Here is a 25,168-nt window from a genome sequence, read left to right as displayed (position 1 = left end):
TGCCAATTGCAAAGTATCACATAATTAACAGTATTTTTAAAACTGCATTAATTCTTTTATTTTAATGCTCATTTCTTTATTTTCTTTTTTGTTTTAATTTGTGTTATGGGTCACAGCCAAATGAAACGTGTTGAAGACTCTGTGATGTGGACTGAGGCACATCTGAGTTTCAGACACAAATATAGACAAAACACATTAAGAGACAAAACAACAGTCCGTTTTAGTTGAACAGGACACACAAAGACAACTGAAGAAGACAGATGATACAGAAGTTAGACAACAGACAAGAAGTGCAATTTCCTTGTCCATCATCTGTACAGGCTCAAAACTCAAAAAAGGACTTGGGATCGTTGGTAAATCAATTTTCAAGAGCAGAGCTGTCCCTCCACATGATTATAATACAATTTAAAATATTATTGCTGGAGAGGAAAAGCTTTCCAGCTGCCAAATGCTCCTGAGAAACAAACACCAAAACCTCAAAATTGTCTCTAACACTCTAAATCTTTTACAGGTTCTATCTGTTTATATGATTTTTTGAACATTCATATCAAAATAGTGAAGCTTAATTGCATAACGTTTGAATATTATAACTCCATTAAAAAATAAGACAATAGTATCTCAGTAAAGCAGTGTTACATTAAAATTGGATAACAGACAACCTCTAATAAATATTTTTGATTGTAATTACATTCTAAACTTGCCAATGCATAATTCTGTTCATTCTTGCTCAGTACAAGCATAAAAATGTGGAATGTAAAATATCTTTCACTATATTTGTCGATGTATTTGACAAAGCTTTGGCATAAGTTTAAAGGGAGGGGTAAAATTAGATTATGATGACAGTAATATGAATTTCTGTCTGCTACATATCAAGAGGTTCAGTAAATTTCAACAATAAGGGGACCCTGTATGGAGTTTGTCCAATATTATTGTGAAGCAACATTTTGCAAGTGGTTCCATATTAGATTTCTGTGTCACATAGTTCACATCAAGCCATTTAGTTCATGTTATTCCCTTGATAAAAAGGTAACACGCCAGTAAATGTACAGGAATGATGCACTAAGAATGTTACTGGAAAACTAGCTCTTAGAAATTGACTATGCAAAATTGAAATGCAAAATATTACCAAAAAATTCACAAATATGTTTGTTCGATCTGACAGAATACGTTTTGGTGGGAAATACTGATCAGAAACAATACAGGGCACCTATAAGGTGAAACACCTAACTTGTTTAGGAGAAGAGCTTGCTGTGAATAAAAAGATGAACATAACATGATGTTAGGGTCGAGTCCTTTGTGGACGCCCTGCCCTCTAACTTGAGTAAAAGCACAGACTGACAGTCTTTACTGAATCACCTCAGGACAACCTGACAAAGATCCCTGGGTCACTATGAATCTACAACATCATCCCAGTGAGAGAAAGTAGTCACATAAAAAAAGGTTTAGATTTGAAAATTTTGATGTCAAAGGTCTCCTTTAAGAATGACAGCAAGTCAAAGATGAGCCATGTCATACAGAACCGTGGACTTGCTGTGCTTGGTAAGGCATGAATAATAAAATGACAAATTGATTCTTTTGAGCGAATAGCTCTTAGGGGGCCACAACTAGGGCAGGAACTCAATAGAAACAGACTCTTTATTTAGTGGTGTCTACCCTGATTTACGTTTGCAGCAACAAATCAAATAGGAGTCATTGGATTTTTCAAATGGTGACAAATCATCGACCTAAAATATCTACCCCTTATAGCCCAGAGCCACTCCAGGGCCTGCACTTAATTATCTATATAATTAGACTTTGCTTTACTAGGCCTCTCAGTGGGATTTAATCAATGGGAACAAGACAACATATCCACCACTGAGTTTTGTCCGTAGAATATGGACCTTGATCTCATTGTCTGCTATGACACACTTGTGGGATGCTGTGAATCATTAGGCCTCAGTCTGCAATGTCAAACTCCTAAACCCAAAATCTTATAACAACACATATTTTGGGTGATGATCTATGGTTATAATACTATGCACAACGGCTCTAATGCTAACAAATATTTATGCTAGTTTTTAACACCTGACACCTTTTTGAAATCTTGTTGTACTTTGTGTAATTTTCATTTCTTTAGCATAACAATCATACACTTGTATTGGTTGGAAGAATTCTCAAGTTACTTGGTTTACTGCAACTCTGTTCAGATTAGATGGTGAATCTGTGCTCTACTGTCCCTAATCAAAAAGCCAAGTGCAGGTTTTAGTTTCTAAAATGTTTACATTAGGACAAAAAGTCTAAATGAAAAGGAAAATGATACGATTTGTTTTTCAGATAGTGCTGCAGTAAAATACAACTTCATCACCAAACATTCCCAAACTAGGTATATGATATTTGTGTGTTCCCAGTCTATGTGGCAATTTGGGAAAAGGAAATACTGGGCACTATAGCCATCTTAGCTGCAAAACACATAAACTACCATGGTAACTATTGTCAAAATCTCCTGGGAAAAACAACAGATGCTTTAATTAGTGAGAGGCAAAAACCAAACCCAGCAACATATTGCTTGAGCTTTCCTTACCTGAGCGTAGCTGTTTGATTCGCCCATTACTTGCACTGGGATCAATGGGCAGGAAGTCTTTGTACCAGGTGATTTCTGGGTCAGGGTTGCCGCTGGCGGCACAGAGCATGGTGGCCGTTCGAGTGCGCTCCACCACTTTGAGTTGAGGGCCCATGTCAATGTTAGGGAAGCCCAGCGGAAGAAGGTCCTCTGCGAAAAGAACAGGAAAAGAGTGTGTGTGAGTCCTCTGACTTGAAAAGTCAACAATTATGACTAAGAGAAGTTCCCCTTTCAAAGTTACTTATTTGTGATTTTTATTTAACAAAAAGATACATGTGCACTACATTCATTCATTCAAATCTCACCAATATCTTCTCTTTTTCACACACTCATTTAAAGGTATGGAGCCCCACAGAGTTGATGTGGTATTAAAAAAAACATGCACGCGATAATCTGTGCCGACGGATTAGTAAACTGGGGAACAGATTAATAAACTGTGGGAACTATTAGCTAAACCGAGCGCACAGATTGGTAAACCAATCTCGCAAATTGGCAAGAACTGCCTATGGCTTCAACTGCTTTACATTCGCCCGCCAGTGGTGGATGTCAACTAGGAGGATAAGTAACAAATGTGTGATGATGATGATGATGTGATGATTTACAGATCTGAGGATAATTTTTCATGTCACACAGATTTCAAACTTCAAACAAGCCTTTAAAGTGAAGAAAAGCAATTTTGTCAGTCTGTGTGCACAGTTTGCCAATCTGTGTGCAAATGGTTTAGCAATCCGTCTCCTCAGTTTGTTGATTTGTCCCTTTGTTATATTAAACCATATGCACACGTTTTGACATAAATATGTTTTATTTAGCACACAGAGGGATGATTCTGGATATGCTTTTTTTTCTTTTGCTGCCACAAACAGAATATGGCAAGTGTACTATTTAAGAACAACTGCTAAATATTTGATGTGTGATTTCAGTTTTGAGTAGGTGTGCAAAAGAATATTAATTATTACTTACATTTATTTGCATCTGAAGTAAGCAAATAAATCTGAAAATATGTAGTTAGAATATTAATTTGAATCTTAATCAAAGGAAAACATCATGGCAGCCTGTTTGACTTATCAGAACCTTATGATACACTTGATTCATCATTTGGGTTTTTCTCAGAAGATTTCCGTATCCTAATTTACCCTCGGCTACTGAGACAGATGCACAGTGGGAATGTGAGGCTGAAGAATAAACCAACCGAAGAATGCTTTCTTTTACAGGTCTTCCCACTATGATCTAGCTTGTCCACCAGGGAAAATAAATAACTCTAAATGATCAGCAGGGGATGGAATAGTATGAAAGTCCCACAAGAAAAGAAAACCTGTTAATCCCAGCAAATTTTCCATCTGTACTGCCTGAGTTCGGTGAAAAAATGTAATTAGTTACAAAGGGTTCTGCAACAACCCAATTTGTTAAGACACATTACTACTCCCAACAGCCTGTGACTGAATGCCAGTTAAGAGATATAACTGATCCGATTTGACAGGTTTGGACTAAAGGTGCAAGAAGTTGCGTAGTTACAGTGAAACCTATTTTACATTACTATTATTAATCATATGCTAATTCGAGTCATCACAATATTAAGCACTTGCCTCATGAGAAACACAAACACTGCAGTATCCTAGCAGCTAGTAATCATGCATGATTGAGCCATTATTTCAGTTTTGAGAGATGACACTGTAGTGCACTCTATGGCCACTGTTCTCCTTATGCGGACTCCCAGCTCTCTTGGGGCAATTAATCCCATGGGTCAAATCGCCTGACCTCTACCCCGACTGGAGCCACAGTAGTGACTCATTCTCAGATGATGAGAGCCGAGGGGGAAGTACCCTGAGCTGCAATATGCATCAGACACCCAGGGCCACATCACAAATGGGAGAAGATTGACTGGCTTAGATGCTGGCCAGTGGCACAGCAGAGCTCATTTTTCCTTTGGCAAGCCAATGACCTCATCGCCCACTTTGCAGACATCACGGTGGCCTCTTTGACAACCCCAAAAGCACTAAATAATAAGGACATTAGGACAGCAAGTTGAATTGCAGTTTGTAGTCACAGACTCTAAAAGCAGAAGGTGTCTCTCTTTAATGGAGTGTTAGGAAAAGCTATTTCACGTTCTATTTTTCACTCTATGCATATGGTATCATGATGGATTTTAAAATACTGGCCAATGCTGTTTCAGTCCCAGTCATGCCAGTGAGACATTTCACATTAAATGGATGACAAAAAGATGGCAAGAATTTCGAGATTATGAATATTATTGATTAATGTTGCCTACATGAATTAAACCTCATTTTTGTTCATTTTGTTTTCTTTTTTTATATGACCAAAATAAATGAATACAACTAAATAAAGCTGTATGCAGTTACATTAAACACCTGAACTGAGTAATGATGAGTTCACGTGTGGTCACATTTTGAAATATGGAATCTTAGACAATAAGAGACATGTGAGGGAGACAAAGGGGAAGATTCAGGGGATCTCAAAAGTGAGTCCCGACAGGTTACCTCTAACTAAGGCTGACATCAGCAGTGCACAATGAATATTTCAATGGTAGGTTCAAAAAAGTACAGGCATTTACACTGTTTTAGGTTTTGTGCTGTATCCTCTCCATCAATTATTGATGATCACCTCTGTATAATCTCTTTATACCAAGTTTCCCTGAAGCTCTGGAAAGCAATGGCAAGCCTACGTTTCACTTTAGAAGCTTCAAGACAAGACAGAGCAATATGTTCTCACAAACTCCCTCCTCGGTGTGTCATCAATGATCTATGTATAAGATAACATAAAAGGTGCTGCACTCTCATATACCTCGAGATAGTTCTGTCTGTCGGGAAAGGATATCTGTGAAAGGTACGTCTGGCTTGCTCTATGAGCGTTATATTAGATGCGTTTGATGTTGCTGAGGTGTATCTGTATTTCACATGATGTTAACTCTGCATTCATGGCATAAAAACAGTAGACTGAGGCCGACACAGACTACATGAATAAAGTTGAAAACATACCCTGAGCAAGCGGATTTGAGACTAATTAAATTAGGCAAGTGACAGAGAGAATCTGCATGAAGGAGCAAGAGAGGGCAGGAAAGGTGGTTGAACACACAAACAGACCAAAACAGCAGTAAACAAGAAGGATTCATGGAGACATTATGCTATCGTTACAGCTGCTCTGACCTGATACAGCACCAGCAGCCTTTCCTGAATAAATGGCACGTATGCCGGTTACTTGCTTCCAGGGGAATAAAGTCTGATACCATCTTTCCCCCCGAAGCTTACAGGCTCCGTCGATAAAGGCGGCCATGCAAAAATAAATAGATCACTCATCGAGGGAGTGTTACTTTAGGGTTAGCCAGCCTGACTGTGAAGGGGAGAAGGCAACCAATGACATGGGCTGATAGTATCCTCGGATTCCCAAAGGGCCAGTCACCCATAATGGCATTGCAAATGCATTTCTATGATGTGACTGTCCTGTGATGACAGATCTTCCCAGGCCAAACAGAATCAATGTACGTTCGCTATTGGCCAATCACAACATAAATGTCTTTTATTTTTTGCTAGGAGCAGCCTCTGTCACTTAAAGCCACCAGTCATCATATGATGAGACACGTGATGCAGATGTACCCTCAAAATGACCCTCATCTACTTGGTAACAAAAGAAAATAGATTTTTGACTATTCTGAAAGTGCATATGTTTCAATGGGCAAAGAGGGGGCAATTACAGAGAATGCAACCTGTCTCCTTTGGTGGGCCAACGTGTTATTAAAAGGGCCACAAAAGTCACCTTGATGCATCCCACTGAATCAGAAATTGGTTAGCGCTTTTATACTCGTTAGCATCTGAGGAGGTCTGTCTTGTTTTCTCCACTGCTGCGTATAAAGCACTTAGACAGCAATGACAAATGCCTTGCAAAAACACAACTGAAACCATTCTGTAATCAGACAGAAATCCATTTATTAAAAATAAATAAATAAAAACACACACAATGAGGACTTTACATTTTCTCCAAGTCTACTCCATGTAGTAGCTGGCTTGATAAAGCATGACTACAACTAATCCACCTACAGGCTCCAGTTGACCTTATCTGGCTTTGATTTTTGTCACCCTCTTTGGTTTTTTTCTGTTTTTGGGTTTGCGTGTCATCATTATCCATAATTGTCTTTAATTTCACTTCGCCATTTAATATCATTACAGAAGTGACAGGTGCAAAGCCTTTAATCGGTCTGGTTAGCTCAGCCACTGCCCGGCTGTTAATCTGCCAACTCATGCCTGCTGTTGCGCTCTGCTTTTCTATCATACTAACTGTGGCCCTCTTAAAAGGTCCGTACTTTCGACTCATTTAACTCTCCTGACTAATCCCATTTTCGGTGATTCAGTGCTACCAAACCATCTCTTTATTAAAAAAAAAAAAAAAAAAAAAAAGTCTAGAAGCGTTGCAATTAAATATGCCATTTTGTGGGCACTTTTACTTTTTTCCGGCTCACCAACTGCTGTGCTATGCCCACTATATAATTACCCAGCGTCCTCCATCTGTTGTACATACAATGTAATACTGTTGTATCAAATGGATTTTCCAGCATCATGAATAGTACCTATTCTCTATGTGCACTTAACCCTGGCACCTAGCAGTTCCCTTTGAACTCCACAAAGACTGAAACAATTCATAATTGTAGTTAACTGCCGTCTCTAATTAGCTCTACAGTATCACCTATGACACTCGATCTCTTGGTCTTAGTGCTGTACTGTCGCAGCAAGCCACCTCTAGCAAAGGAAACACTAACTCTGGCAGGTTAGTATTCTCTGCATGTTATACTGAAAATAGATATTGGCATTATTATACTGCATATGCTATCTATTTTCATCTGATGTCAGTATCAAAGCTACTTGTTCTAAATCACCAGTTAGCTCTCACAATGGAGAAGGCTGTAGCAAAAGAGAGAGGAAGGGAGGCAGATCCCAATTTGCTGGGACTGCAGCAAATGCCGTGGGGTGCTCCACCACACCCCGCACCTATTACTCATATTATTATTTTCACTTACTGCGATGATTTAATTTCATCAGCAGTGTAATCAGGTTAACTGATTACCCAGCGCCACAGCATAGAGACAAAGGCTTTAAGCAGGCCTGTGCATTAATACCAGAGAGGGACTGCCGGGAGACAGGCAAAGCGAGAGCAACGCAAAGGGTAAAGAGCGAGAGAGAGAGAGAGAACAGGAAGGAGAGGTTAATATTAGTTAGAGAATAAAGGGATAATAAACATGGTGGAAGTGGACGAAGAAAACCAGTGGCACAGTCTCTCACATATAAAAGGAGTCTGAAGAAATAGATGTAGAACTAATATGCAGACCCCACTTCTGATACTCTAGACAATGCTGTTTCATTTGCTCTGCACCTGCACCACAGCCAGAAGTGTTCACATCAAACAGGTGCTCTAGAGACAAAGAACTAGTGACTGGGTGAAGAGGGAGGCTATATAATACAGATGGGGCACAGCCAGAGCATTTTGTAAAGTCAATTTGCTAGAATGCATGTGTGCATGAACAGTCGAAGCTGCATTTATTGGATTTGGAATTACTTTTACATAAATATCAGAAAACGGTCAAGGCCCAAGCCCATAGTGACCGTATGAGGCCTCTTCTGGTCTCACAAGGTTCCCACACTAATGTGGACCACATATTTGAATCTAAACAATTCTCACTCCAGTGTAAATGTAAACTTGAGCAAATGTTTCCTAACTTAGAATACATTAAAAACTTAAAAATTTTTTTCTTTATGTTGTAAAGGGGGTTCATTTAGTCCCCCTTCAGCATTTGGTCGTGTTGTGAATTAAAGCAGCTATAAGCCACCAGCTACTGAAAGGAATGTGCAATACCAGGTGTTGCTGCAGCCTCTTTCACTTCTTGTCTGTGCCTGACAGTTTGCAAAGTGTGATAACAGTATGTATAGCTAAAGGCATATCTTCAAACTAAATCAAACTGAAATTTAAAGAAAATTCCACATGTTCCCTTTTCTTCTATGCATCTTTCGGTGATATTCCTTGAATTCAATAACCAGCAAGATTCCCGTTGCATTGCTTGAGTAATGTACAAAGGAAGACAGGGGAATAGTGGCACAGAAAGATCCAGGGACAGAGAAGAATAGCAACACAAGGGAAATCTAATCACAGTGTCTCTGGCCCCAGCACCGATAGCCCTCTCCGGATAGCCATCTCAGCTGAATAATGGTTATTATACAGCCAGCACTCAACCTCTACCCCCCTGCTCTGTTCCCAGAGAGACGTCTGATGTCCTATTGGTATTCTCCACACCTAGCACATCCAGCCACCAAGGGCAACATTTACATCCAAATCTCCCAAAATACAACCCAAGAGAAACAGACTGAATGAGCAGATGAGAGAAAGGAAGAGTGGCAAAGGAAAGGAGTGATAAAGGATGAAGGAGACAGAAAAGATTGAAAAAGTAATGGACATTGAAAGCAAGGCAGACGTTTACGGCGTTGTTTACTGCACTGCAAAATTAGTATGTTTGGTCACCTGCTTGACCACACAGAAACCCCGCAGGGTAGAGCATCTACTTAGTTTTCTTTTCTTGTTGGTGTTTTACATGCATTTATAGAGCCAAACTGTTTACCTTAGAATTCAAAGTAAGTGTTGATTGACGGTGTGTACTGACAGTGGAATTAATAGAAAAAAAATGTGTTTCTGACTATTTTTGCATGTGCTACATGCATGTTTCTTATTTGTGCTGTGTATGTAAAGAGCAATATTGTGCTGTAAGGAGAGAATCTAGAGCAGGTAAGTGTCCTTTTAAAATAAGTCTTGCTGTTTGCCCCTCTATTATAAGTGGCTAAATGGGTAAATGTCTAATGTGAGGGTGATAAGGAATGTAGAGTGGCAGACAGACTGGTTGTGCCGACAGTTCGGACTGCGACTTGCAAACATGTTCCGCACCACCTCCAACTCTTAACACAGTCCATATTAGGCCACATTCATGAAGCTATCAGAGCCACTGAGCTAAACAGTGAGTGGACAGCTTATTTGCCAAAGAAAGACATTGATAGCAGCCAAGAGAACTAACAATTGGCATCAACCACTACAGGTATCAGCTATGACCACAGTTCTGTCAAATATGAAAGCCAAAAGAAGGAAGGAAGAGCGGATTGATGGCAAATACCAGGGACCAAACCAAGCAAAGAGAAGTCGGCTTATAGATAACATTAGGCAGGAAACAATTTTTAGCCTCAGGCTGAGCAGTGTTGCATTAGGGCATAATTTCCTGTCCATTACAGGTAAAGCAGTGAAATAAGGCTTTATCCATACAACATCTTTTTTTCAGATATCGAGACCCAGTCCATATAAACTCACACAGCCCTTGGCTGATAGATTTTCAAATAAACACACCACTGCTGCAACTGCTGCAGTCAAATATCTTCTGGGGTAGCGATAAATCAGTATTTCTGACAGTGAATAAATTAGTGTGTAATTAATTCATTTATACATTGCAACTACTTAGCCTATTAAGTTCAACATAGTCTTCTAAGTTGCTGCAATGATATCAATACAAGTTCACTGTACTTACAGTACAAGCAAATGAAAGCAAAAGAAATTAATTACCCAGTAATGATGTATTCTTTTTGTGCTTGTTTGATCAAAGCAGACATTGCCTTAACTTGTTCATAATTACATTGGCATTCACAGTTACATTGTCTAAAAATAACTTAAAATATTTGCTTTATCTCAGTATATGAGTTTCATTAAAACTCACAGATCAGCACCCAAGGTTGGGCTGCACATTTTCGCTCATTTAATTTAGAAAAATGCAAGATGAATGTTAATCATCATTTTCATTACTTTACCAAAGCACATGTTTTGAGCTGATTAGAAGGCATATTGGACACGTTTCTCCATGACGGGGTTCAACAGTGTCGGCTGACATGCTGTCTTTCCTCTACCTATAATTTTAAATGCTGAAAACCAGGGTCAAACTCTTGGAAAGAAAAACATGCAATACAGGCTGTTTCCCTGATGTGCTGAGCCACCGTGATAGACACAGCACAGACATGAGAGAGGAGTAATTGTCTAGGACAGCTCCAACGATCCCCTGCCTGTGAAGAAAAGAGGTGGAGTGGAAAAAAAAAAACATAAAAAGGGGAAAAAAAATCTGTTTACCCGTCTCAGCCAGTGGCAGTTTATCGAACCCTCCCACCTCCTCCACACACACACACACACACACACACACACACACACACACACACACACACACACACACACACACACACACTCTCACTTTCTGTCTTGTCAGGCTCCTGAGGCGTCTGGGGTAAGACAGGCGAACTCCAGGGGAGACAGGAGATGAGGCTGGGGCCATTAAAGGAAGTGCCTCTCCGTAGAGAAACGTCAACCAGTCAGGTCTGGTTTAGTGGTGGGTGGCACTGAGTCTAGGTGTGTGTCTGTGTGTGTGTGTGTGTGTGTGTGTGTGTGTGTGTGTGTGTGTGTGTAAGAGCAGTGGGCACCTTGAAACCTGACGTGTGTTTACCACATGATGTGGGCAACAACGCTCCTGTATAACCCCCTGTATAATGAGAACTTTCATTCTGCTGTTTAATTAAGAGAGTTTAGAGTTGTGGGGAATGCAATGCCAGCCGTCTCAGTCTATTACAACTTGATTTTCCAAAGATAGCCTAGAATGTCTCGTTAGATAAAAGAGGGATTTCTTCGGAACTACATAAGATTCCAAAACTTCTTAAGTTATTTCATACAACTTTTTAAAAGCAGCTGGGATTTTGTCCGAAGATGCAGCATAATTTTGGGCCATTCCTAATTAATGAAGACGCTGATGAGAAACAGGGTTGGGGGTGCATTGACAGCTTACTGAAGCATACCATGCTCCATAAGTTTGGCGTCATGACCAGTCTGTGCAAAAGAGGTTTTAAACACTATTTAAACAGCCTCTGTGGTAATAGAAAATACTCCCTAAAGTCAGTATTGTCATCCTACCAACCTTCTTCAGCACTGCCTGATCAGTAATGACTAGAAAAAACTGACTTCTAAAGAAAAGAATAAAAAGTCAACATGGGTTTTTGTCTCCATATTGTAGGCCTACATTTCAAATCTGCTGCTTTACTCAGATGTTTGCAGTGTCGCAGGTTTCATGTCTGAACAGGGCTTGTGTGTGTGACAGAATCAACACTTGGTACTCCTGACATGTGAAGCAAAGGCGCCTCTAAGCTGGCCGAGCCACTGAGGGCCAAAGCAACAGCAGACTGAGAAGAGATGAGCTGCTGCACTGTGCCATCACTGCCAAAGCAACTAATCTACCCCAAACAAATACCAAAGCTTCAAAGCACAGACTGACAGTTTTGGTGGGAGTTAGATGGGTGGGGCTGGGGTCTGAGGTTATATAGTCTTGGTGGGCCATTAGCTTAGTGCCATCAAGCCGCTAATGACAGGTTTGGAGGCAACGCTGCTTTGGTGAGCAGAAAAAAACAATTATGAATATGCAGCGGCTTGAAATGAGCACAGGACCGGTCTGATGAGTGCTTGGTAATTGCTTGATGTCACTTTGAGATGTGGAGGAAAAAAAAAAAGCATGCGGCAATAATGATCAGAGAGGAAGTGGGCCTTCACCAGGGTGGGAACAGTTGGAGTGTTGGATAAACAAGTCACTTAAAAGATGACAAGATGGAGAGGTTGTGGGTAGAATGCTGATAAGCTTAGCAACAAGAAGGATTATTAGGAGGAAAAGTGGGCTGAAGACCTCAACTATTACTGCATGATCATTTCCTGCTGTAAGGCGCTGTTTGGCAGAGAAACTGGTGAGTGGTCAGAAAAAAGAAACGTGCAACAAAGGAAAAGCAAACACAGAACACTAAGACGACCCAATGACCCCCAGACATCAGCACATGATGCTTAAATGGTTTTCAGGACAGAAAGAACAGACAGAGATTAAAGCTACACAAGTTGGATGTCGTGGAACGTTCTTTCTCCACTGATATTTTCAAGAAGAACCTCAAGACATCCATGTTGTCACTGACTTCTGCCTCATAATGGTCTTAATATGCCAGACATATTTTTTTTTTAGAAATTGATCTTGCAAGTTGGTATGCTCTTTTGCCTGTTTTAGTATTTTTACATTCATGATTTTGCTATTCTCATTGATCTATACAAGTTTTTGCCTGTCTATGTATTAAAATTAAATTTTATTACTCCGCCAAGGAGCGCTGCAAGTTATGTGATGATCGGTGTACATTTGTCTGTGAATCTATCTGTCCGTGTCGAACATTACTCAAAAACAGACCAACAGATCTGGATGAAATTTTCAGGGAAGGTCAGAAATGACACAAGGACCATCTCATTAGATTTTGGCAGTGATGCAGCTTATAGTCTGGATCCACGGATTTGTTAAGTATTTCCCATTGCGAGATAGAGCGGCCGGCACATCGTCACCGTAACCATGACAACTGAACGCTGTGTCAGTTACCTACATAAGTTCACTCGACCCACTACATATTTCGGTCATGCAATTCCGTATCTGTACATAACGTACACCTGCACAACACATGCCTGTGCTAACGCAAGGTAATTTTTTATTTATTTAGTTAGTCTGTGGGTCGATCTATAATAAATGGCCAGATTCTATGTTGCCGTGATTTCTGAATACACAAATTGAGGAATGAACAGTCTTGGCGGAGTACTGCGCTCTCTGAGTGCTTTTCTTGTTTGATTTGATTTAAGGGCCAAGAAGCACAATCATTTTAAAATATAAACAACTGCTATTATATTAGTGGAATCTGGGCTGGACAACAGGAAACAAACTTTGTAATCATAAAGAAGTCCTGACTAACTGAACCTTACATCTGTCTAAGAAGTGCCCTGCTCCAGCAATATTCACAAAATACAGTTTAAGGTTTTTCAAGATTTGTCTTGCTTATGCACTGAGTCTATCGTTCTTGAGACGTTGCTCTATTCCGTCTTAACTGAGGTGTATCCTCCTGTTATAGGAGAAAAACATATGACTGTGATTTCCATTCAACTTTTACCACAAGATGCAGAGACAGGGCACTTGTGCGGCATGCAGTACTTTAAGTCTTATCAACTTTGCCAGTCCTGCAGCACGACCTCTGTGTTGTACGACTTCAGTCACCCGGGTTGGTGGCTGATGTATATGCATGAAGCTGGTGGTCCAGGTCCAGGCCATATCCCCTTGCTCTTCTTTATGCATGAGCTGGGCCACTCCAAAAGTCGTCACTCATACAGTTTCCAAAGGGCTGCACCACCTCTTCCCAGCTCTCATCTCCTACTCAGGTGTGAAGTAAAAGGTCCTGTCCTGGTATAGTTTGGATGCTGATTTGATTTCTGCACATTACTATTGATATGAGTTTTTAATAGAGCCCATGTTTTCGTTTAACATTTAAAACAAACAGTTTTCCAAAATTCAATTACAGTTGTTGGTATCAGTGTTTTATTTTAATTATTTTCTTTGTTTTGTTACTTTGTCAAACTAATTAACAAACATTATGGGCAAGAATATTCAATGTCCATCTGCACTGGTCATCCCACTGCATAGTAATGTGAATATTCATACTCATAAAACTTTTCACCTCATGCTGGTTGAGCCAGCGGCGGGGAGGAGCAGGACAAATGTCAGCAAACTTTGGAGATATTTGAAGGTAAGCGATGAGGTAAAAACGAACTACAAGCGCTATTATGCTACACTGTCAAGACATGAAGTGAAGAACAGCTTGTTTAAAATAAATAAATTACATAAAACATCTATATAAGGTTTCAGTATTCAGCACCACCACTGACATTTGGACCCGCAGTGTACCCAGTGTCTTCCCTCAGCTTCATGGCACAGTGGGTCGATGGGAATTTTACTCCCAAGTGAGTCGTACTAACATTACAGGCAAAGCAGTTTTCACACCTCATTCCAACACCAGCCTAGCTAAAGCAGGTGTGGTCCTAAAAGTCATAGCACTTTTATGGTATTTCTAATTTTGATTAAAAGCATTACTATAATTATGATTAAAACCATTACTAAGTACTAGTATCGGTATGTAGCACTGGCAAATACTCCAATGAAACTTGGTCCTTGTACTTAGTCCCAAAAAACAAGATATGGATTCATCCCTGTAAGACAGTGTACAAGTGATATTAGTCATATTTGAGATTGTATACATGAAAGATGTTTTTTGCTTTCAAATTGAAATTAAATTTTTTAGTAATGCAATGCAAAATGCTGTAATTATGGAAGTATGTAATGCAGCGAGTTTGACCCAGGGTGTAAACTGGTGTGTCGGTGGTGTGACAAATTCATGCAACCGCCTTGTGTGACAATCTCATGTGATAATGCCTCCCGTTTTAAAAAATCTATTACACAGTGAAGATTAAAATGAAGCTTGACTTTAAAAATTACATTGCAAATCAAACTGCAATCACAATATTTGTCAGAAAAATCGCAATTGCCTATGTTCCCCAAGTCATTCAGCCCTAATACACATGGAAGGTGGTTTCATAGGGGAAAAAACATAAAATAAATTCCACCTTGCCATTATTGGTTTCTTATTAAGGAACAGATTATGGAAAATGCCTAATTTAAGAAGAGAAAATCTACTGCGAGAGGTTCCATCAGTAGAACAAGTGTGCTTACTTTTGTAAAAGAGACACTGATCTTTCAATTTAGTGTTCTGGTCAGCTCATTGCTGCAACAAAGGATCCATTTATCTGGTTTCTAGCCAGTAATAAAGCAATCAGCCAGATGTTAGCCCCCAGTGTTCTTACCCCTCTTCTTCTCCTCCTTTTTTTTACTCTCCACAAGTGTCTAGTATTATTGGCCGTGACCAGATGTCTAGGGTGGCCAGGGTCGCTCTACTTCAGTAGAAATTATATGAAATGGATGGCAGAAGTTCAGGAGCCAGCCAACCTCAGCCAGAGGCTAGCTCCTTCCACTTATCCCGCTCCATCACCACCACCTCTTTTCCTATTCCCTCTTTCTCCTTTATTATTCTTGCTACCACTTAACTTGCATCCTGTTTCTTTCTCCTCCAATCACACCTGATTACTGCACTACGGGTTCAAGAGATCAGTGACCACAGACTCTCATCTAGGTGAATTTTCTCTAAAGGGAACTTTTTACACAGTAGAAAATTTAAGTGAGAAACAAAGATGGTGATAATAATGTGGCAGGCACAAAAGAGCCAATAACGATATATAGGAAAAGGCTGAAAGGTATGTAGTGACATATCTTCCAGTAGTGAAAAGGAGGTGCTGCAGTCACTGAAGAACAGCAAAGGGAGTATTTCTGAGGAAACAACACCAAACTTCTTAAGCCTCCAATAAGAGATCAGGGGCATGAGGGGCCATCCACGTGGTCAACATCCACCTATTGATTCGTTGTTTGTGCCAAGTCTGCCCTCTGCTACACACCAATAACAGCTTAAGAATCCCAGCACAGCAAGGAGTAGCACCTCATAAGCACCATCACAGAACAAAACAAGGGATTTGCTGCACATCTAATTCTCCTCAAAGAGGGGCCAAATAACAACCGCCAAAAGGACAGAGCAAAATTGGTGGTCATTTAGTTGTGGGGAAAAACGAGAAGGGTATAAGGTTTACCATTTGCAAGTAAAAAAAAAAAAAGTTGTTTGCACTGACTTGAAAAGTATAGTAGTCACATGTAAAAATGGGTTGACTCTGAGCTGCTAACCTTCGCCAGTGGATGTGGATCTTAACAGCACTAGACAAATATATTATTTACTGGTGGATGCGGTGAGTGCTGCTTGGGAATGAGAATTGACTTGTTTGTCAGGGACAAGCTGGAGATGATGCAGCTGGCAAAAGCAGAAAGAGAGAGTACCTCAGTGGGGACATACGAGGTACGTCAGGGTCTAAGCGCTGGTGAAGGAGTCCTGCCTTGTTTCTTTTCACCCTGATTCTAGCATTCATGAACGCATCTTCTGCGACCTCTTCCGTCGTGTCTTGGCTAGTAACTAAAAGCTTGAATGTAGAAGGATTACCAGCAGAACTCATCGTTCTTGTACGTTCTATAGGTGTTGGAGACTGTGGAAGAGGGGAAAGGTCATCTCCGAGGCGGTCAGAAAGGAAGAAGAAGAACAGACAGATCTGCTGCTGATACTGCCAAGCGTATTCTTCACTGTCTCATTACTGGACGGCCACTGCCTGCCTGCTGGCTCTTTCTCTTTGTCTCCCTCTGTCTCTGCCGCACACACATAAAAACCTGATTTAAACACGTCACAAACCAAACACTCTGTCACTCAGAGACCGTCGACCATACTTGCTCACACTTCAGGAAACTAGCTCTCTGCCTCTCTCATACACCTGCTCTTGCTTCACTATGTGTTTTATTAATTTTTCATCTGGCTTGTCTGCTGCCCTGGACTCACCTTCTCTTCTAAAATAAACACAATAAAATAAGCATTCAACCCTGCAACACCAACACGGCACTGCATTTGCACTACAAAGAGACTACTCTGAGGGAAACACTGACCACAAGCAAATCACTGCCAAAAAAACAAAAAAAAAACAAAACACTAAATGTAAAAACAGAAAAACAAGCATCTGCAAGAAGTAAGTTTAAGGAAATAGTTTCTTCCCCATTTTAACAACTATATATTTGTGAGAAAATGTCAAATATAGTTTCAGGAGGTTACAAAGACCCAAGGGGCCATAAAATAAAGCCAAGGGGAATATTTCACCAACCTAAATGCATGTTTGTGCTGGTGCTTGTTAGATACGTACAGGGAATACTGATGAAATGAATAGCAAGGAGGAGAAATTTTCTCTGTTTTCTCTTTTATCATTTCTCTTTCCTCAGACTGTCTCTTCCCCTCTGTTGTAGCCTGTGCAGAGGCTTTTACAAAGCCGAAACTATTTTAAAATCAGGTTGCATCACGCACATTAGATGATCAGGAGAATTTCTTTCTTTCTTTTTTAAATTCTGATTGTAAATATACTAAAAAATGTACAAATAAGAACAGTTCACACCCAAATGTAACATCATCCTAACCTTATTCGGTCTTCCTGTCTTAGCCTCTTCCTCCATCCTTTTTTTTCACAGCAATCAAAGTCCATAATAATGTGTCTGAATTTGCATGTTTTTTTTTTTGCCTAAAATGGAAGCATTCATGACTGTATCACCCACAGACACCCTCCACTTCCATCTCACACACCCAACCCACTCAAATACAAAGAAATAAGGCTAGTAGAAAGAGAAGGCGTAAGAACAAGTGTGCAAGAGAAAGACACAGTGGAAAGGACACAGCCTACAGCATAATAGTGGAGATATTATGTGAGAGGGACAGAAAAGGGTAGACGGAGCACAGAAAACAAAGGTGAAACCGAGAAAAAGCACATTTTAAGGCTTTGTCTGGAGTCAGTATTCAGTTCAGAGGTTGACCAGCCTCTGCCTTTTAATTTTCACTCCAATTTTCCTTCCCTCTTTTAGCCGCTCACGTTTTCTCATCTAATCACTGCACCTCTGCCTGATCTCTCTGATGAGAGACAGAGAAGGATAAGTTTGATTGGTTCCACCTGGTTGGGAGTGGCAAAGGAAAAGAACACAGGCTCATTATAGCAACCATTTCCATAAGCTGTGACCTCTGTGTGAGTGTACCAGAGGTGAATTTCTGGTGCCGACTAGCTCAAAGAACCCATGGCAGAGCACTTAACTGGCTTCAACATTGAGGTTTAACTTAAGGAACGTGAATATTTTTGTCTCACAATCAGCTCTGCCCTGTTGTGATCTGTTCAAGGGTGCTCCAAACATAGGGACAGACACATCATATTTACGTTTCCAACAGAAAAAATTCAAAATCAGACTAAATTTCATCAATCACAGTACTTTTTTTTTTTTTTTTTTGCTCCTTGGGCTGCCTCAGGGGAGAATCCATTTGCAACAGTTTTCACTGCGCTAAAGACTGCTGCTGACTAAAAGACAAGCACACAAAAAAGGATAACTCCCCATGATCTCCTCACAACAGCATGAGCTGACAGTATTCCAGTGGCAACTTTGCCTTCCTTCTGACACTCCCCTGAAAAAACAAGGAAAATCCTAAAACCAGACAGAGAAAAAAAAAGCTCCCATGACAAAAAACCCACAGCAAGCTGCAAGTTGTGTCACATCTCCAGAGTGTGCTTCATACGCTTGTCGGTCCCTCTCCAAGGACTCCCAGAGGACTGTGTGCCCGTCTTAGTGGAGCCAGATGGCCCCCATCTTAGGTATTCAGTTGCAGCAGTAGACTAGCAGCCAAGGTGGTGTCACAGTCAACGCTAAATGCACCCTCTGCTATTGCCACTAACATACACACAAATAGTGCTCACAGTACGGTATAATAAAAGATCATGGAGACAAAGTTTAAAGATAGACCGCATGTCTTTGTATGAATAAATGCAGGTGGATTTGTTTTTCGCATACATAGAATGTTGTCATGTGCGTTTATGTGTAAGTATTTTTGTAGATGCAAGTTAGTGGATTAACAGTTGGGTGTGGTTATGTGCATTGTGAATATTTGCTGTACGGCTGCATATCTTCACCACTGCAGACAAGCATCAAAGTGTGTGTGTGTGTGTGTGTGTGTGTGTGTGTGTGTGTGTGTGTGTGTGTGTGTGCGTGTGGTGAAAACTATGCTGTTGTTAATTTCTTCTTAAATTCCAAACAGATCTCACGTACTCTCATGGCAGACGAGCTGTCACTGACAGAAAACGCGTAACAATCTTCTATGCGCATATCTATGTCATGAAGAGTGACTATATACAAACAAACTGCCCTCATAGAAAGGCTCACTTCTCTGAGTGAATGCTCCTTTATTCCCATGCAAGGAAGGCCCTTTGTTTAAAAAAAAGTATTGCTGCATCGGCCATGCGTGCTTGTTCATATGTACGTTGTTGTATGTGTTTATTTGTGTGTGTGTGGGTTAACGCGGGTGTTTCCATGCAGTTGCATGCAGTTGTGTATTCTCGCAATATGTGTGCCATGGCTTTCTGGCCAAGTCACCCATCGTGGCGACCCATTTTCTGCCTCTCCAGATCCCAGACCACATCCCCTCTGTTTACTGCAAATGCGCCCCTTGTGCCTTGTCCCACATCCCATAATCCTTTGCCCCTGTTCCAAGAACCCGTGTTCAGCTATTGTCCTCCTCACCTGTTCTCACTGCCAATCGTCCGCAACACCTCCTGTTGTCTCCCTTCATCTTTGGCCAACTTTTCTCCATTTTTTTCCCCTATTTGTTCCTTCGATTTGCTCCACTTCCATCCCTACTTGCATTCTCTCTCTACATTCAAACTCATTCTTTGTCTTTCTACCCATTACACCCTTACCTATGCTCACATTTCTGCATTTTCACACAACAAACTGACGTCTCTTCTCCAATATTCTCCATGTTTCGCAGTTTATTTTGCAGCCATCTCCCTCCTAATACTGATGGGTAAATGCAGGGGCCCCTGACCTCATTAAAGATGGAAAACAGAACGTACTGCTCTCGCCCTTGTTGCTTATGTTGCACATTCGCCCCCATCATCACACTCTCATCCCTCCTTCAGCGCTGGGTCTTGCCTGGGCAGGAGAGCTGCTGTCTTCCTCTGGGCTCTAGAGGAAACCTCGCTGAGTTGATTCCAATAACTTTTCATTTTCCTTCTGCTCCTGTGGGCTGCCCTGAGTTTGCCCTGCGCTCTTTCACACAACCACAACTGCACACACTGACATACACATGCCTGGGCTTGCAGTTAAAAATTTGATGTGCTTGTTCCTTGTTTTCAATCAGTCTCTGTGTCCACTCTTTTTTTGCAAAGGACTTTCCAGATTTGATTTTCATGGCATCTATACAATAGTCATATATAAACTACATAGAACTATATAATAAAGACAAAAAACTAGAACATTTGTGGACAGTCACATTTTCTATTTTGTTCTTCAGGCTGTGTGCTTCAGTATATTCGATCTGACATAAAAATGATCTTACGTCAATATAGAAGAACTGTAAGGCTCTTCAAACACATACAACCCAAAGGTCAGATGTTTAAACGTAAGTGGACAGAAAGAAAATCGTAATTTTTATAATATTGTGGAAAAATCTTTGCAATGGCCCTCAATTACTGTCTGAAGTCTTTGACCCATAGACATTACCAAAATGATGAAGGTCTTCCAAAACTTTACAGCAGCCACTTTTGCTTGTTGCAGGGTCTCTCTGCTTGTAGTGTGGTCTACAGCAAGTAGAAAACATGTTTATTTGGATTGAGATCAAGGTCATATCTTCAGAGGATCTTACCACTAAAAATCCTCCTAAATGGCACCTAAAGTTCTTAACGAAGAGTTTCCTCTTAAAAATTATTCACAAAACTCCGGAAAGTAATAAGTTAGGAAGGAATAAAGACAATTCCTGAACTAAGAGAACTGTTGAAAATGCTGCTATGAATGAATATTTTATGTTTTTACAAACTGCAACCTGGCCCTTCTGTTTTTTAGGCTTACCAGAAGGTTGCATCTTGTGGTGAATCCTCAGAGGTTAAGAACATGAAATCTTCTTGACAAGGAAACATGTATGCCTACATCCTAGAGAGCATTCTTGACTTGCTGTGCAGCCATAAAAGATCTTTCTTTTACCATATGAAAGATTTTCATCCACAAGAATTCAGTCTGCCAAGGCTACCAGGATTTTAGGAAACCAACTAACTTAGTGATTTGATGTGTCCATGGTTTGACTTTAGCTTGAATGTGCAAAGCTCTTAGCCTAAAGAACGAAAAATGCACAACTGTGCAAATATCGGTTTCTGAATTATACATGCTTAAAAAATTGAAAGTACTTCATAGAATTGTTGCAGGGAACGAGCAATGCAGGCTGAAAATGTGATTCCTATTGGGTACGTACAACTTCCTACAAGCATTCTGGATTCACGCTTTCAGGAAGTAGCAGATGTTATCTGGTAAATGGAGTGCCTTAGCTAAACAGTCATTGTGTGCCAGTCAGTACCAGATATTATATCCTATCTTCCAAATAATATTGGGTGTTAGGGGCCAATAAAGTTTTTAAATGAGTACAGTGAATGAGTATACATATAATCATTATAAAGTGTAAACACCAGATTTCAAAATGAAAGTTTTGAAGGGCAACTAACAAATAGTTGATTTATTCTAATGTAAACAAAAATCTGAAAAGCTTCAGATTCAATAACCTAAAATCCATCCGATGTTCATCATTTTGCTTGAGAAATGTCTTCAACGATTCAAGAATTGTCAAAAACAATTGCAAATAGTTATTTTCTCTCGCTTGCCTAAGCGATTAATCGAATAGTCATTGCAGCTCCAGACCTGAGGCACTGACACCCCCATAGCACCCAGTCAAAAGCATCTGGGCTTCTTTCTAACAATAACTAACCCAGGATGCTGGGCCAGACTTCCAATCTCTGGTCCAACACCCCCACCACACACAGACACACACAGACACACACACGCACACACACACACAGACACACACACACGCTCCCCAGCCCACTGCTTGTGGATCTGACAGCCAGGAAGGCCTAGCTTGTGTGCTGCCAGCCAGCCAGCCAGCAATAGCTCAGCTTCATCCAGCCCTGGAAACATGGCAGATGGCAGCAGGAGAGAATGGAAGAGAACAGAAAAGACACTGTGTGTGTCTATGTACATGAGGCAGACAGAAACAGGTAGAACGAGGGAGAAGAAAGCGGGAGTGTGTGACCACATGCTTGCTTGCTTATGATACTGTCCTCAATGACCTCTAAACTAGAGCAAAACAAATGCTGGAATATCTTAGCTGAAAGTAAAGTGGCACTTTTAGCATTCATTAAAGTTCTGCTCTTGGTGATTTCATCTACATAGTTCACAACAGGTTGTTATTTTACACCTGTTCTTCTGTGTGTGTGCATTCATCTCTTTGTAACTTTGACCCGACTGTCTACGGATGAACAATCAATCTATTTCATTCAGGGACCTTATGTGTTTTCAAATAGCGGTTCAGCTCTTCCATGAATGACAGTTGATTAGGGCCATCACACTGATGCATCCTTCATCAACAGCCTTCACACTGTCCATCTGTCAGTGATTTTGAGTCTATTTTAGGCTGTGGTGAGCACCTGCACAAATGCTTTAAGAAATAGTCTCCCACATTTTCACAAATATTAATATGGCTTCTCTAGTGATGATTAATTTAAACCTCTGATTTAGCTTCTTTTCTACTCAGTAAGTGAACATTTTTACAGCTATAATGTCACCTCTTGGCAGATACCCTTTGCATGCTCCTATTATGACCAAATCAAGAAAATCATGCTTGTATGAACATTTGATAAAATCGATAATAATCATGTAAGATAAAATTCTAAATGTTTGTATGGTCATTATCCAAAGTCGAGTAAAAACAGTAAATTTTGCAACGCATTGTAAGAGATTTTCTTTTATGTGAAGCAGCAAATAAAGCAAATGTAAAAAATCCTAAACAACCAAGATAGCCAGATTTTACAGCTGAAGTCAAAATGGCTTTCCACAGAAGCGTGAAGCACTACCTCCAATTCAAAGCAAGAAGGCTTCAAAGTGCAGCCCTCGCTCGCTGCCAAGTGCAGTGCGTAACCTCCAAGGCAAGATGTCATCATAAAAAACCTGTGGAGCTCATGGATGTCCACTTTAATGATTTATTTTGTAGTTACTCCCCTGCACGCTAGTCATAATGCAAGACTCACCTCGGATGATGGACAGCTTGGCATTGACGGTAATCTCGCCCTCGGTGTTCTCAGCCACGCATTCGTAGATGTTCTCGTCACGTGGTGCTCGGAGAGGCTGAATTCTGAGTACGGCACCGGCACCCTCGTCAAACTCAATGGTCTGTGGGGTGAAACATGAGAAATAGAGTTGGATTAGACATGTGGGATTTCAACTAAAATATGACTGGTTTTTACTTTAATGCAGCCCAGTGAAGGCCAGATTGGAGCACTCAAGTCAAACATTTTCATGGAGATACAAAGACAAGTGTATTCTCCTGTTAACATATAAGGTAAGTAAGATAATATTTTCAGTTCGGAGAAGATACTTTAGTTGAAAAGGCACCATGTTTCCATTTGTTTACAACCTATATAAGGCCTAATAAATACAGAGTTATAAAAGCACACTTTCTGTCCACAGACTGTGTGTGTTTGAGTTCATAGCTGTTGTTTTTATCTATAATTATGCCCTTTGTTCTCTGTGAAGCCTTTGGTTTTGATCACTGTTCAAAGAGTCTCATAAAAACAAAATTGTACTATAATCAGAGTTTAACGTGACGAGAATGCAGAGGGGAATAAAGCTATAGTTACAATAAAACGTCTATCCCACAACGATGATTTTTTTCCAAGAGGAGCTACATAAATAATAGCACCCTTCATGTCTGAATGACTGAAAATGTAACATTAGTGGCTGACAGTGGGAGAGTTTTAACACGGTAATCACACAAACTGGCCTTGGTCAGCATCTGAAAGCCACATTTGAGCTCCCTGAATACCAAAACATCAAGAGTCATGCAACCTGCAAAAAAAAAAAAAAAAAACGAATCTCAGGAACATGTAAAAGACTGGAATTTAAAAGGTGGCAATTCTGAACAAATTCCCTTTTGCTTTTAACATAGTTTAAATTTTGGATGGTTGAAGTGTCAGAGATGACGGTCAGCGTGTCAGTCTCATAGCAAACCTATTGTTGCAATATCAGGCATTCCTCAGAGAAGCTTACAGCATCTCAACAAAGGACTCTCTGCTGCGATCTCTGAGCAAAGCATGACTTTGAGATACTAGTACAAGTCTTCAGCAGCCCCGCTGCTCCACTGCTGCACATCTCAGGGCTGAGCTGCTAATTAGGCTAAAAACACTGCAGAGCATGGCATCATGATCGATATCAAAGCAGCTGTCTAGAGGGTAGAACAGAAAAAAAAAGTCCTAACTACTTCAAAAACCCTTTACAAATTTTTTTATTTCATGCTAAACGGCGGAAGAGAAGCGTCCGTTCTGGCGGGCTCCTTCACGCCCTTGGCTTTGTTTCCCACTTAGCATGCAGAAGAAGAGAACGTACAAACAGAATTTGTCTTTTTATTTTGTCCTCCATGGAGATGCTGATCTCCCCCTGTTGATGTTGTTGTCATTTTTTGCTTTTTACCCCCCCCCCCATGCTTATCTTCATGCTACAGTGTGTGTGTGTATCTTCATGCACTGTGACTGCCGTCATCGTTAACGAAAGCAACTTTTTAATTAAGAGACACTGAGCATCAATCAAGACTTTTAGAGATGCCATCTGGGATGCCTGCCGAGAACTGAACAACAAACATTATGAATAACGCACGGACACATTCGCACAGACAGGGCTGTATGTAGAAAAAAAACAGCAACTGGAAAAATGTCACAGCAGAGTCACTCAAGTGCAAAAAGGATGGAGTTGGGGGGAATAGAAAGGCTCTGGAATTCATTACTGGACAGACTGCATATTGCTCATAGGTTAGAGAAGCCAGTCAATGACAAGGCCGGTCGTTGTTGTCAGAACAATTTGTGGAAAAAAACCATCAAAAATGCTCTTGTTGATAAGGTGATGTGGGAAAACAGCTG

At 40.5% G+C, this 25,168-nt stretch overlaps 1 protein-coding gene across 13 annotated transcripts in view; it reads right to left on the bottom strand.

Annotated features, from left to right (window-relative positions):
• Positions 1–25,168, bottom strand: part of ptprsa (protein tyrosine phosphatase receptor type Sa) — a 233,913-nt gene that overhangs the window by 87,891 nt on the left and 120,854 nt on the right. For all 13 annotated transcript variants that reach the window (XM_055018735.1, XM_055018732.1, XM_055018752.1 and 10 more), the window contains 2 exons: positions 23,288–23,429; positions 2,561–2,749 (listed from right to left, as the gene is read on the bottom strand). In XM_055018735.1, coding sequence (XP_054874710.1) covers positions 2,561–2,749; positions 23,288–23,429 — 331 coding nt within the window. The remainder of the gene's footprint in view (positions 1–2,560; positions 2,750–23,287; positions 23,430–25,168) is intronic.

This window comes from Amphiprion ocellaris, chromosome 2 (genome assembly GCF_022539595.1).
Source record: "Amphiprion ocellaris isolate individual 3 ecotype Okinawa chromosome 2, ASM2253959v1, whole genome shotgun sequence".
Classification (NCBI taxonomy): domain Eukaryota; kingdom Metazoa; phylum Chordata; class Actinopteri; family Pomacentridae; genus Amphiprion; species Amphiprion ocellaris.
The sequence above is the reverse complement of the archived record's forward strand: the minus strand, read 5'-3'. Positions and strand labels throughout refer to the sequence as shown.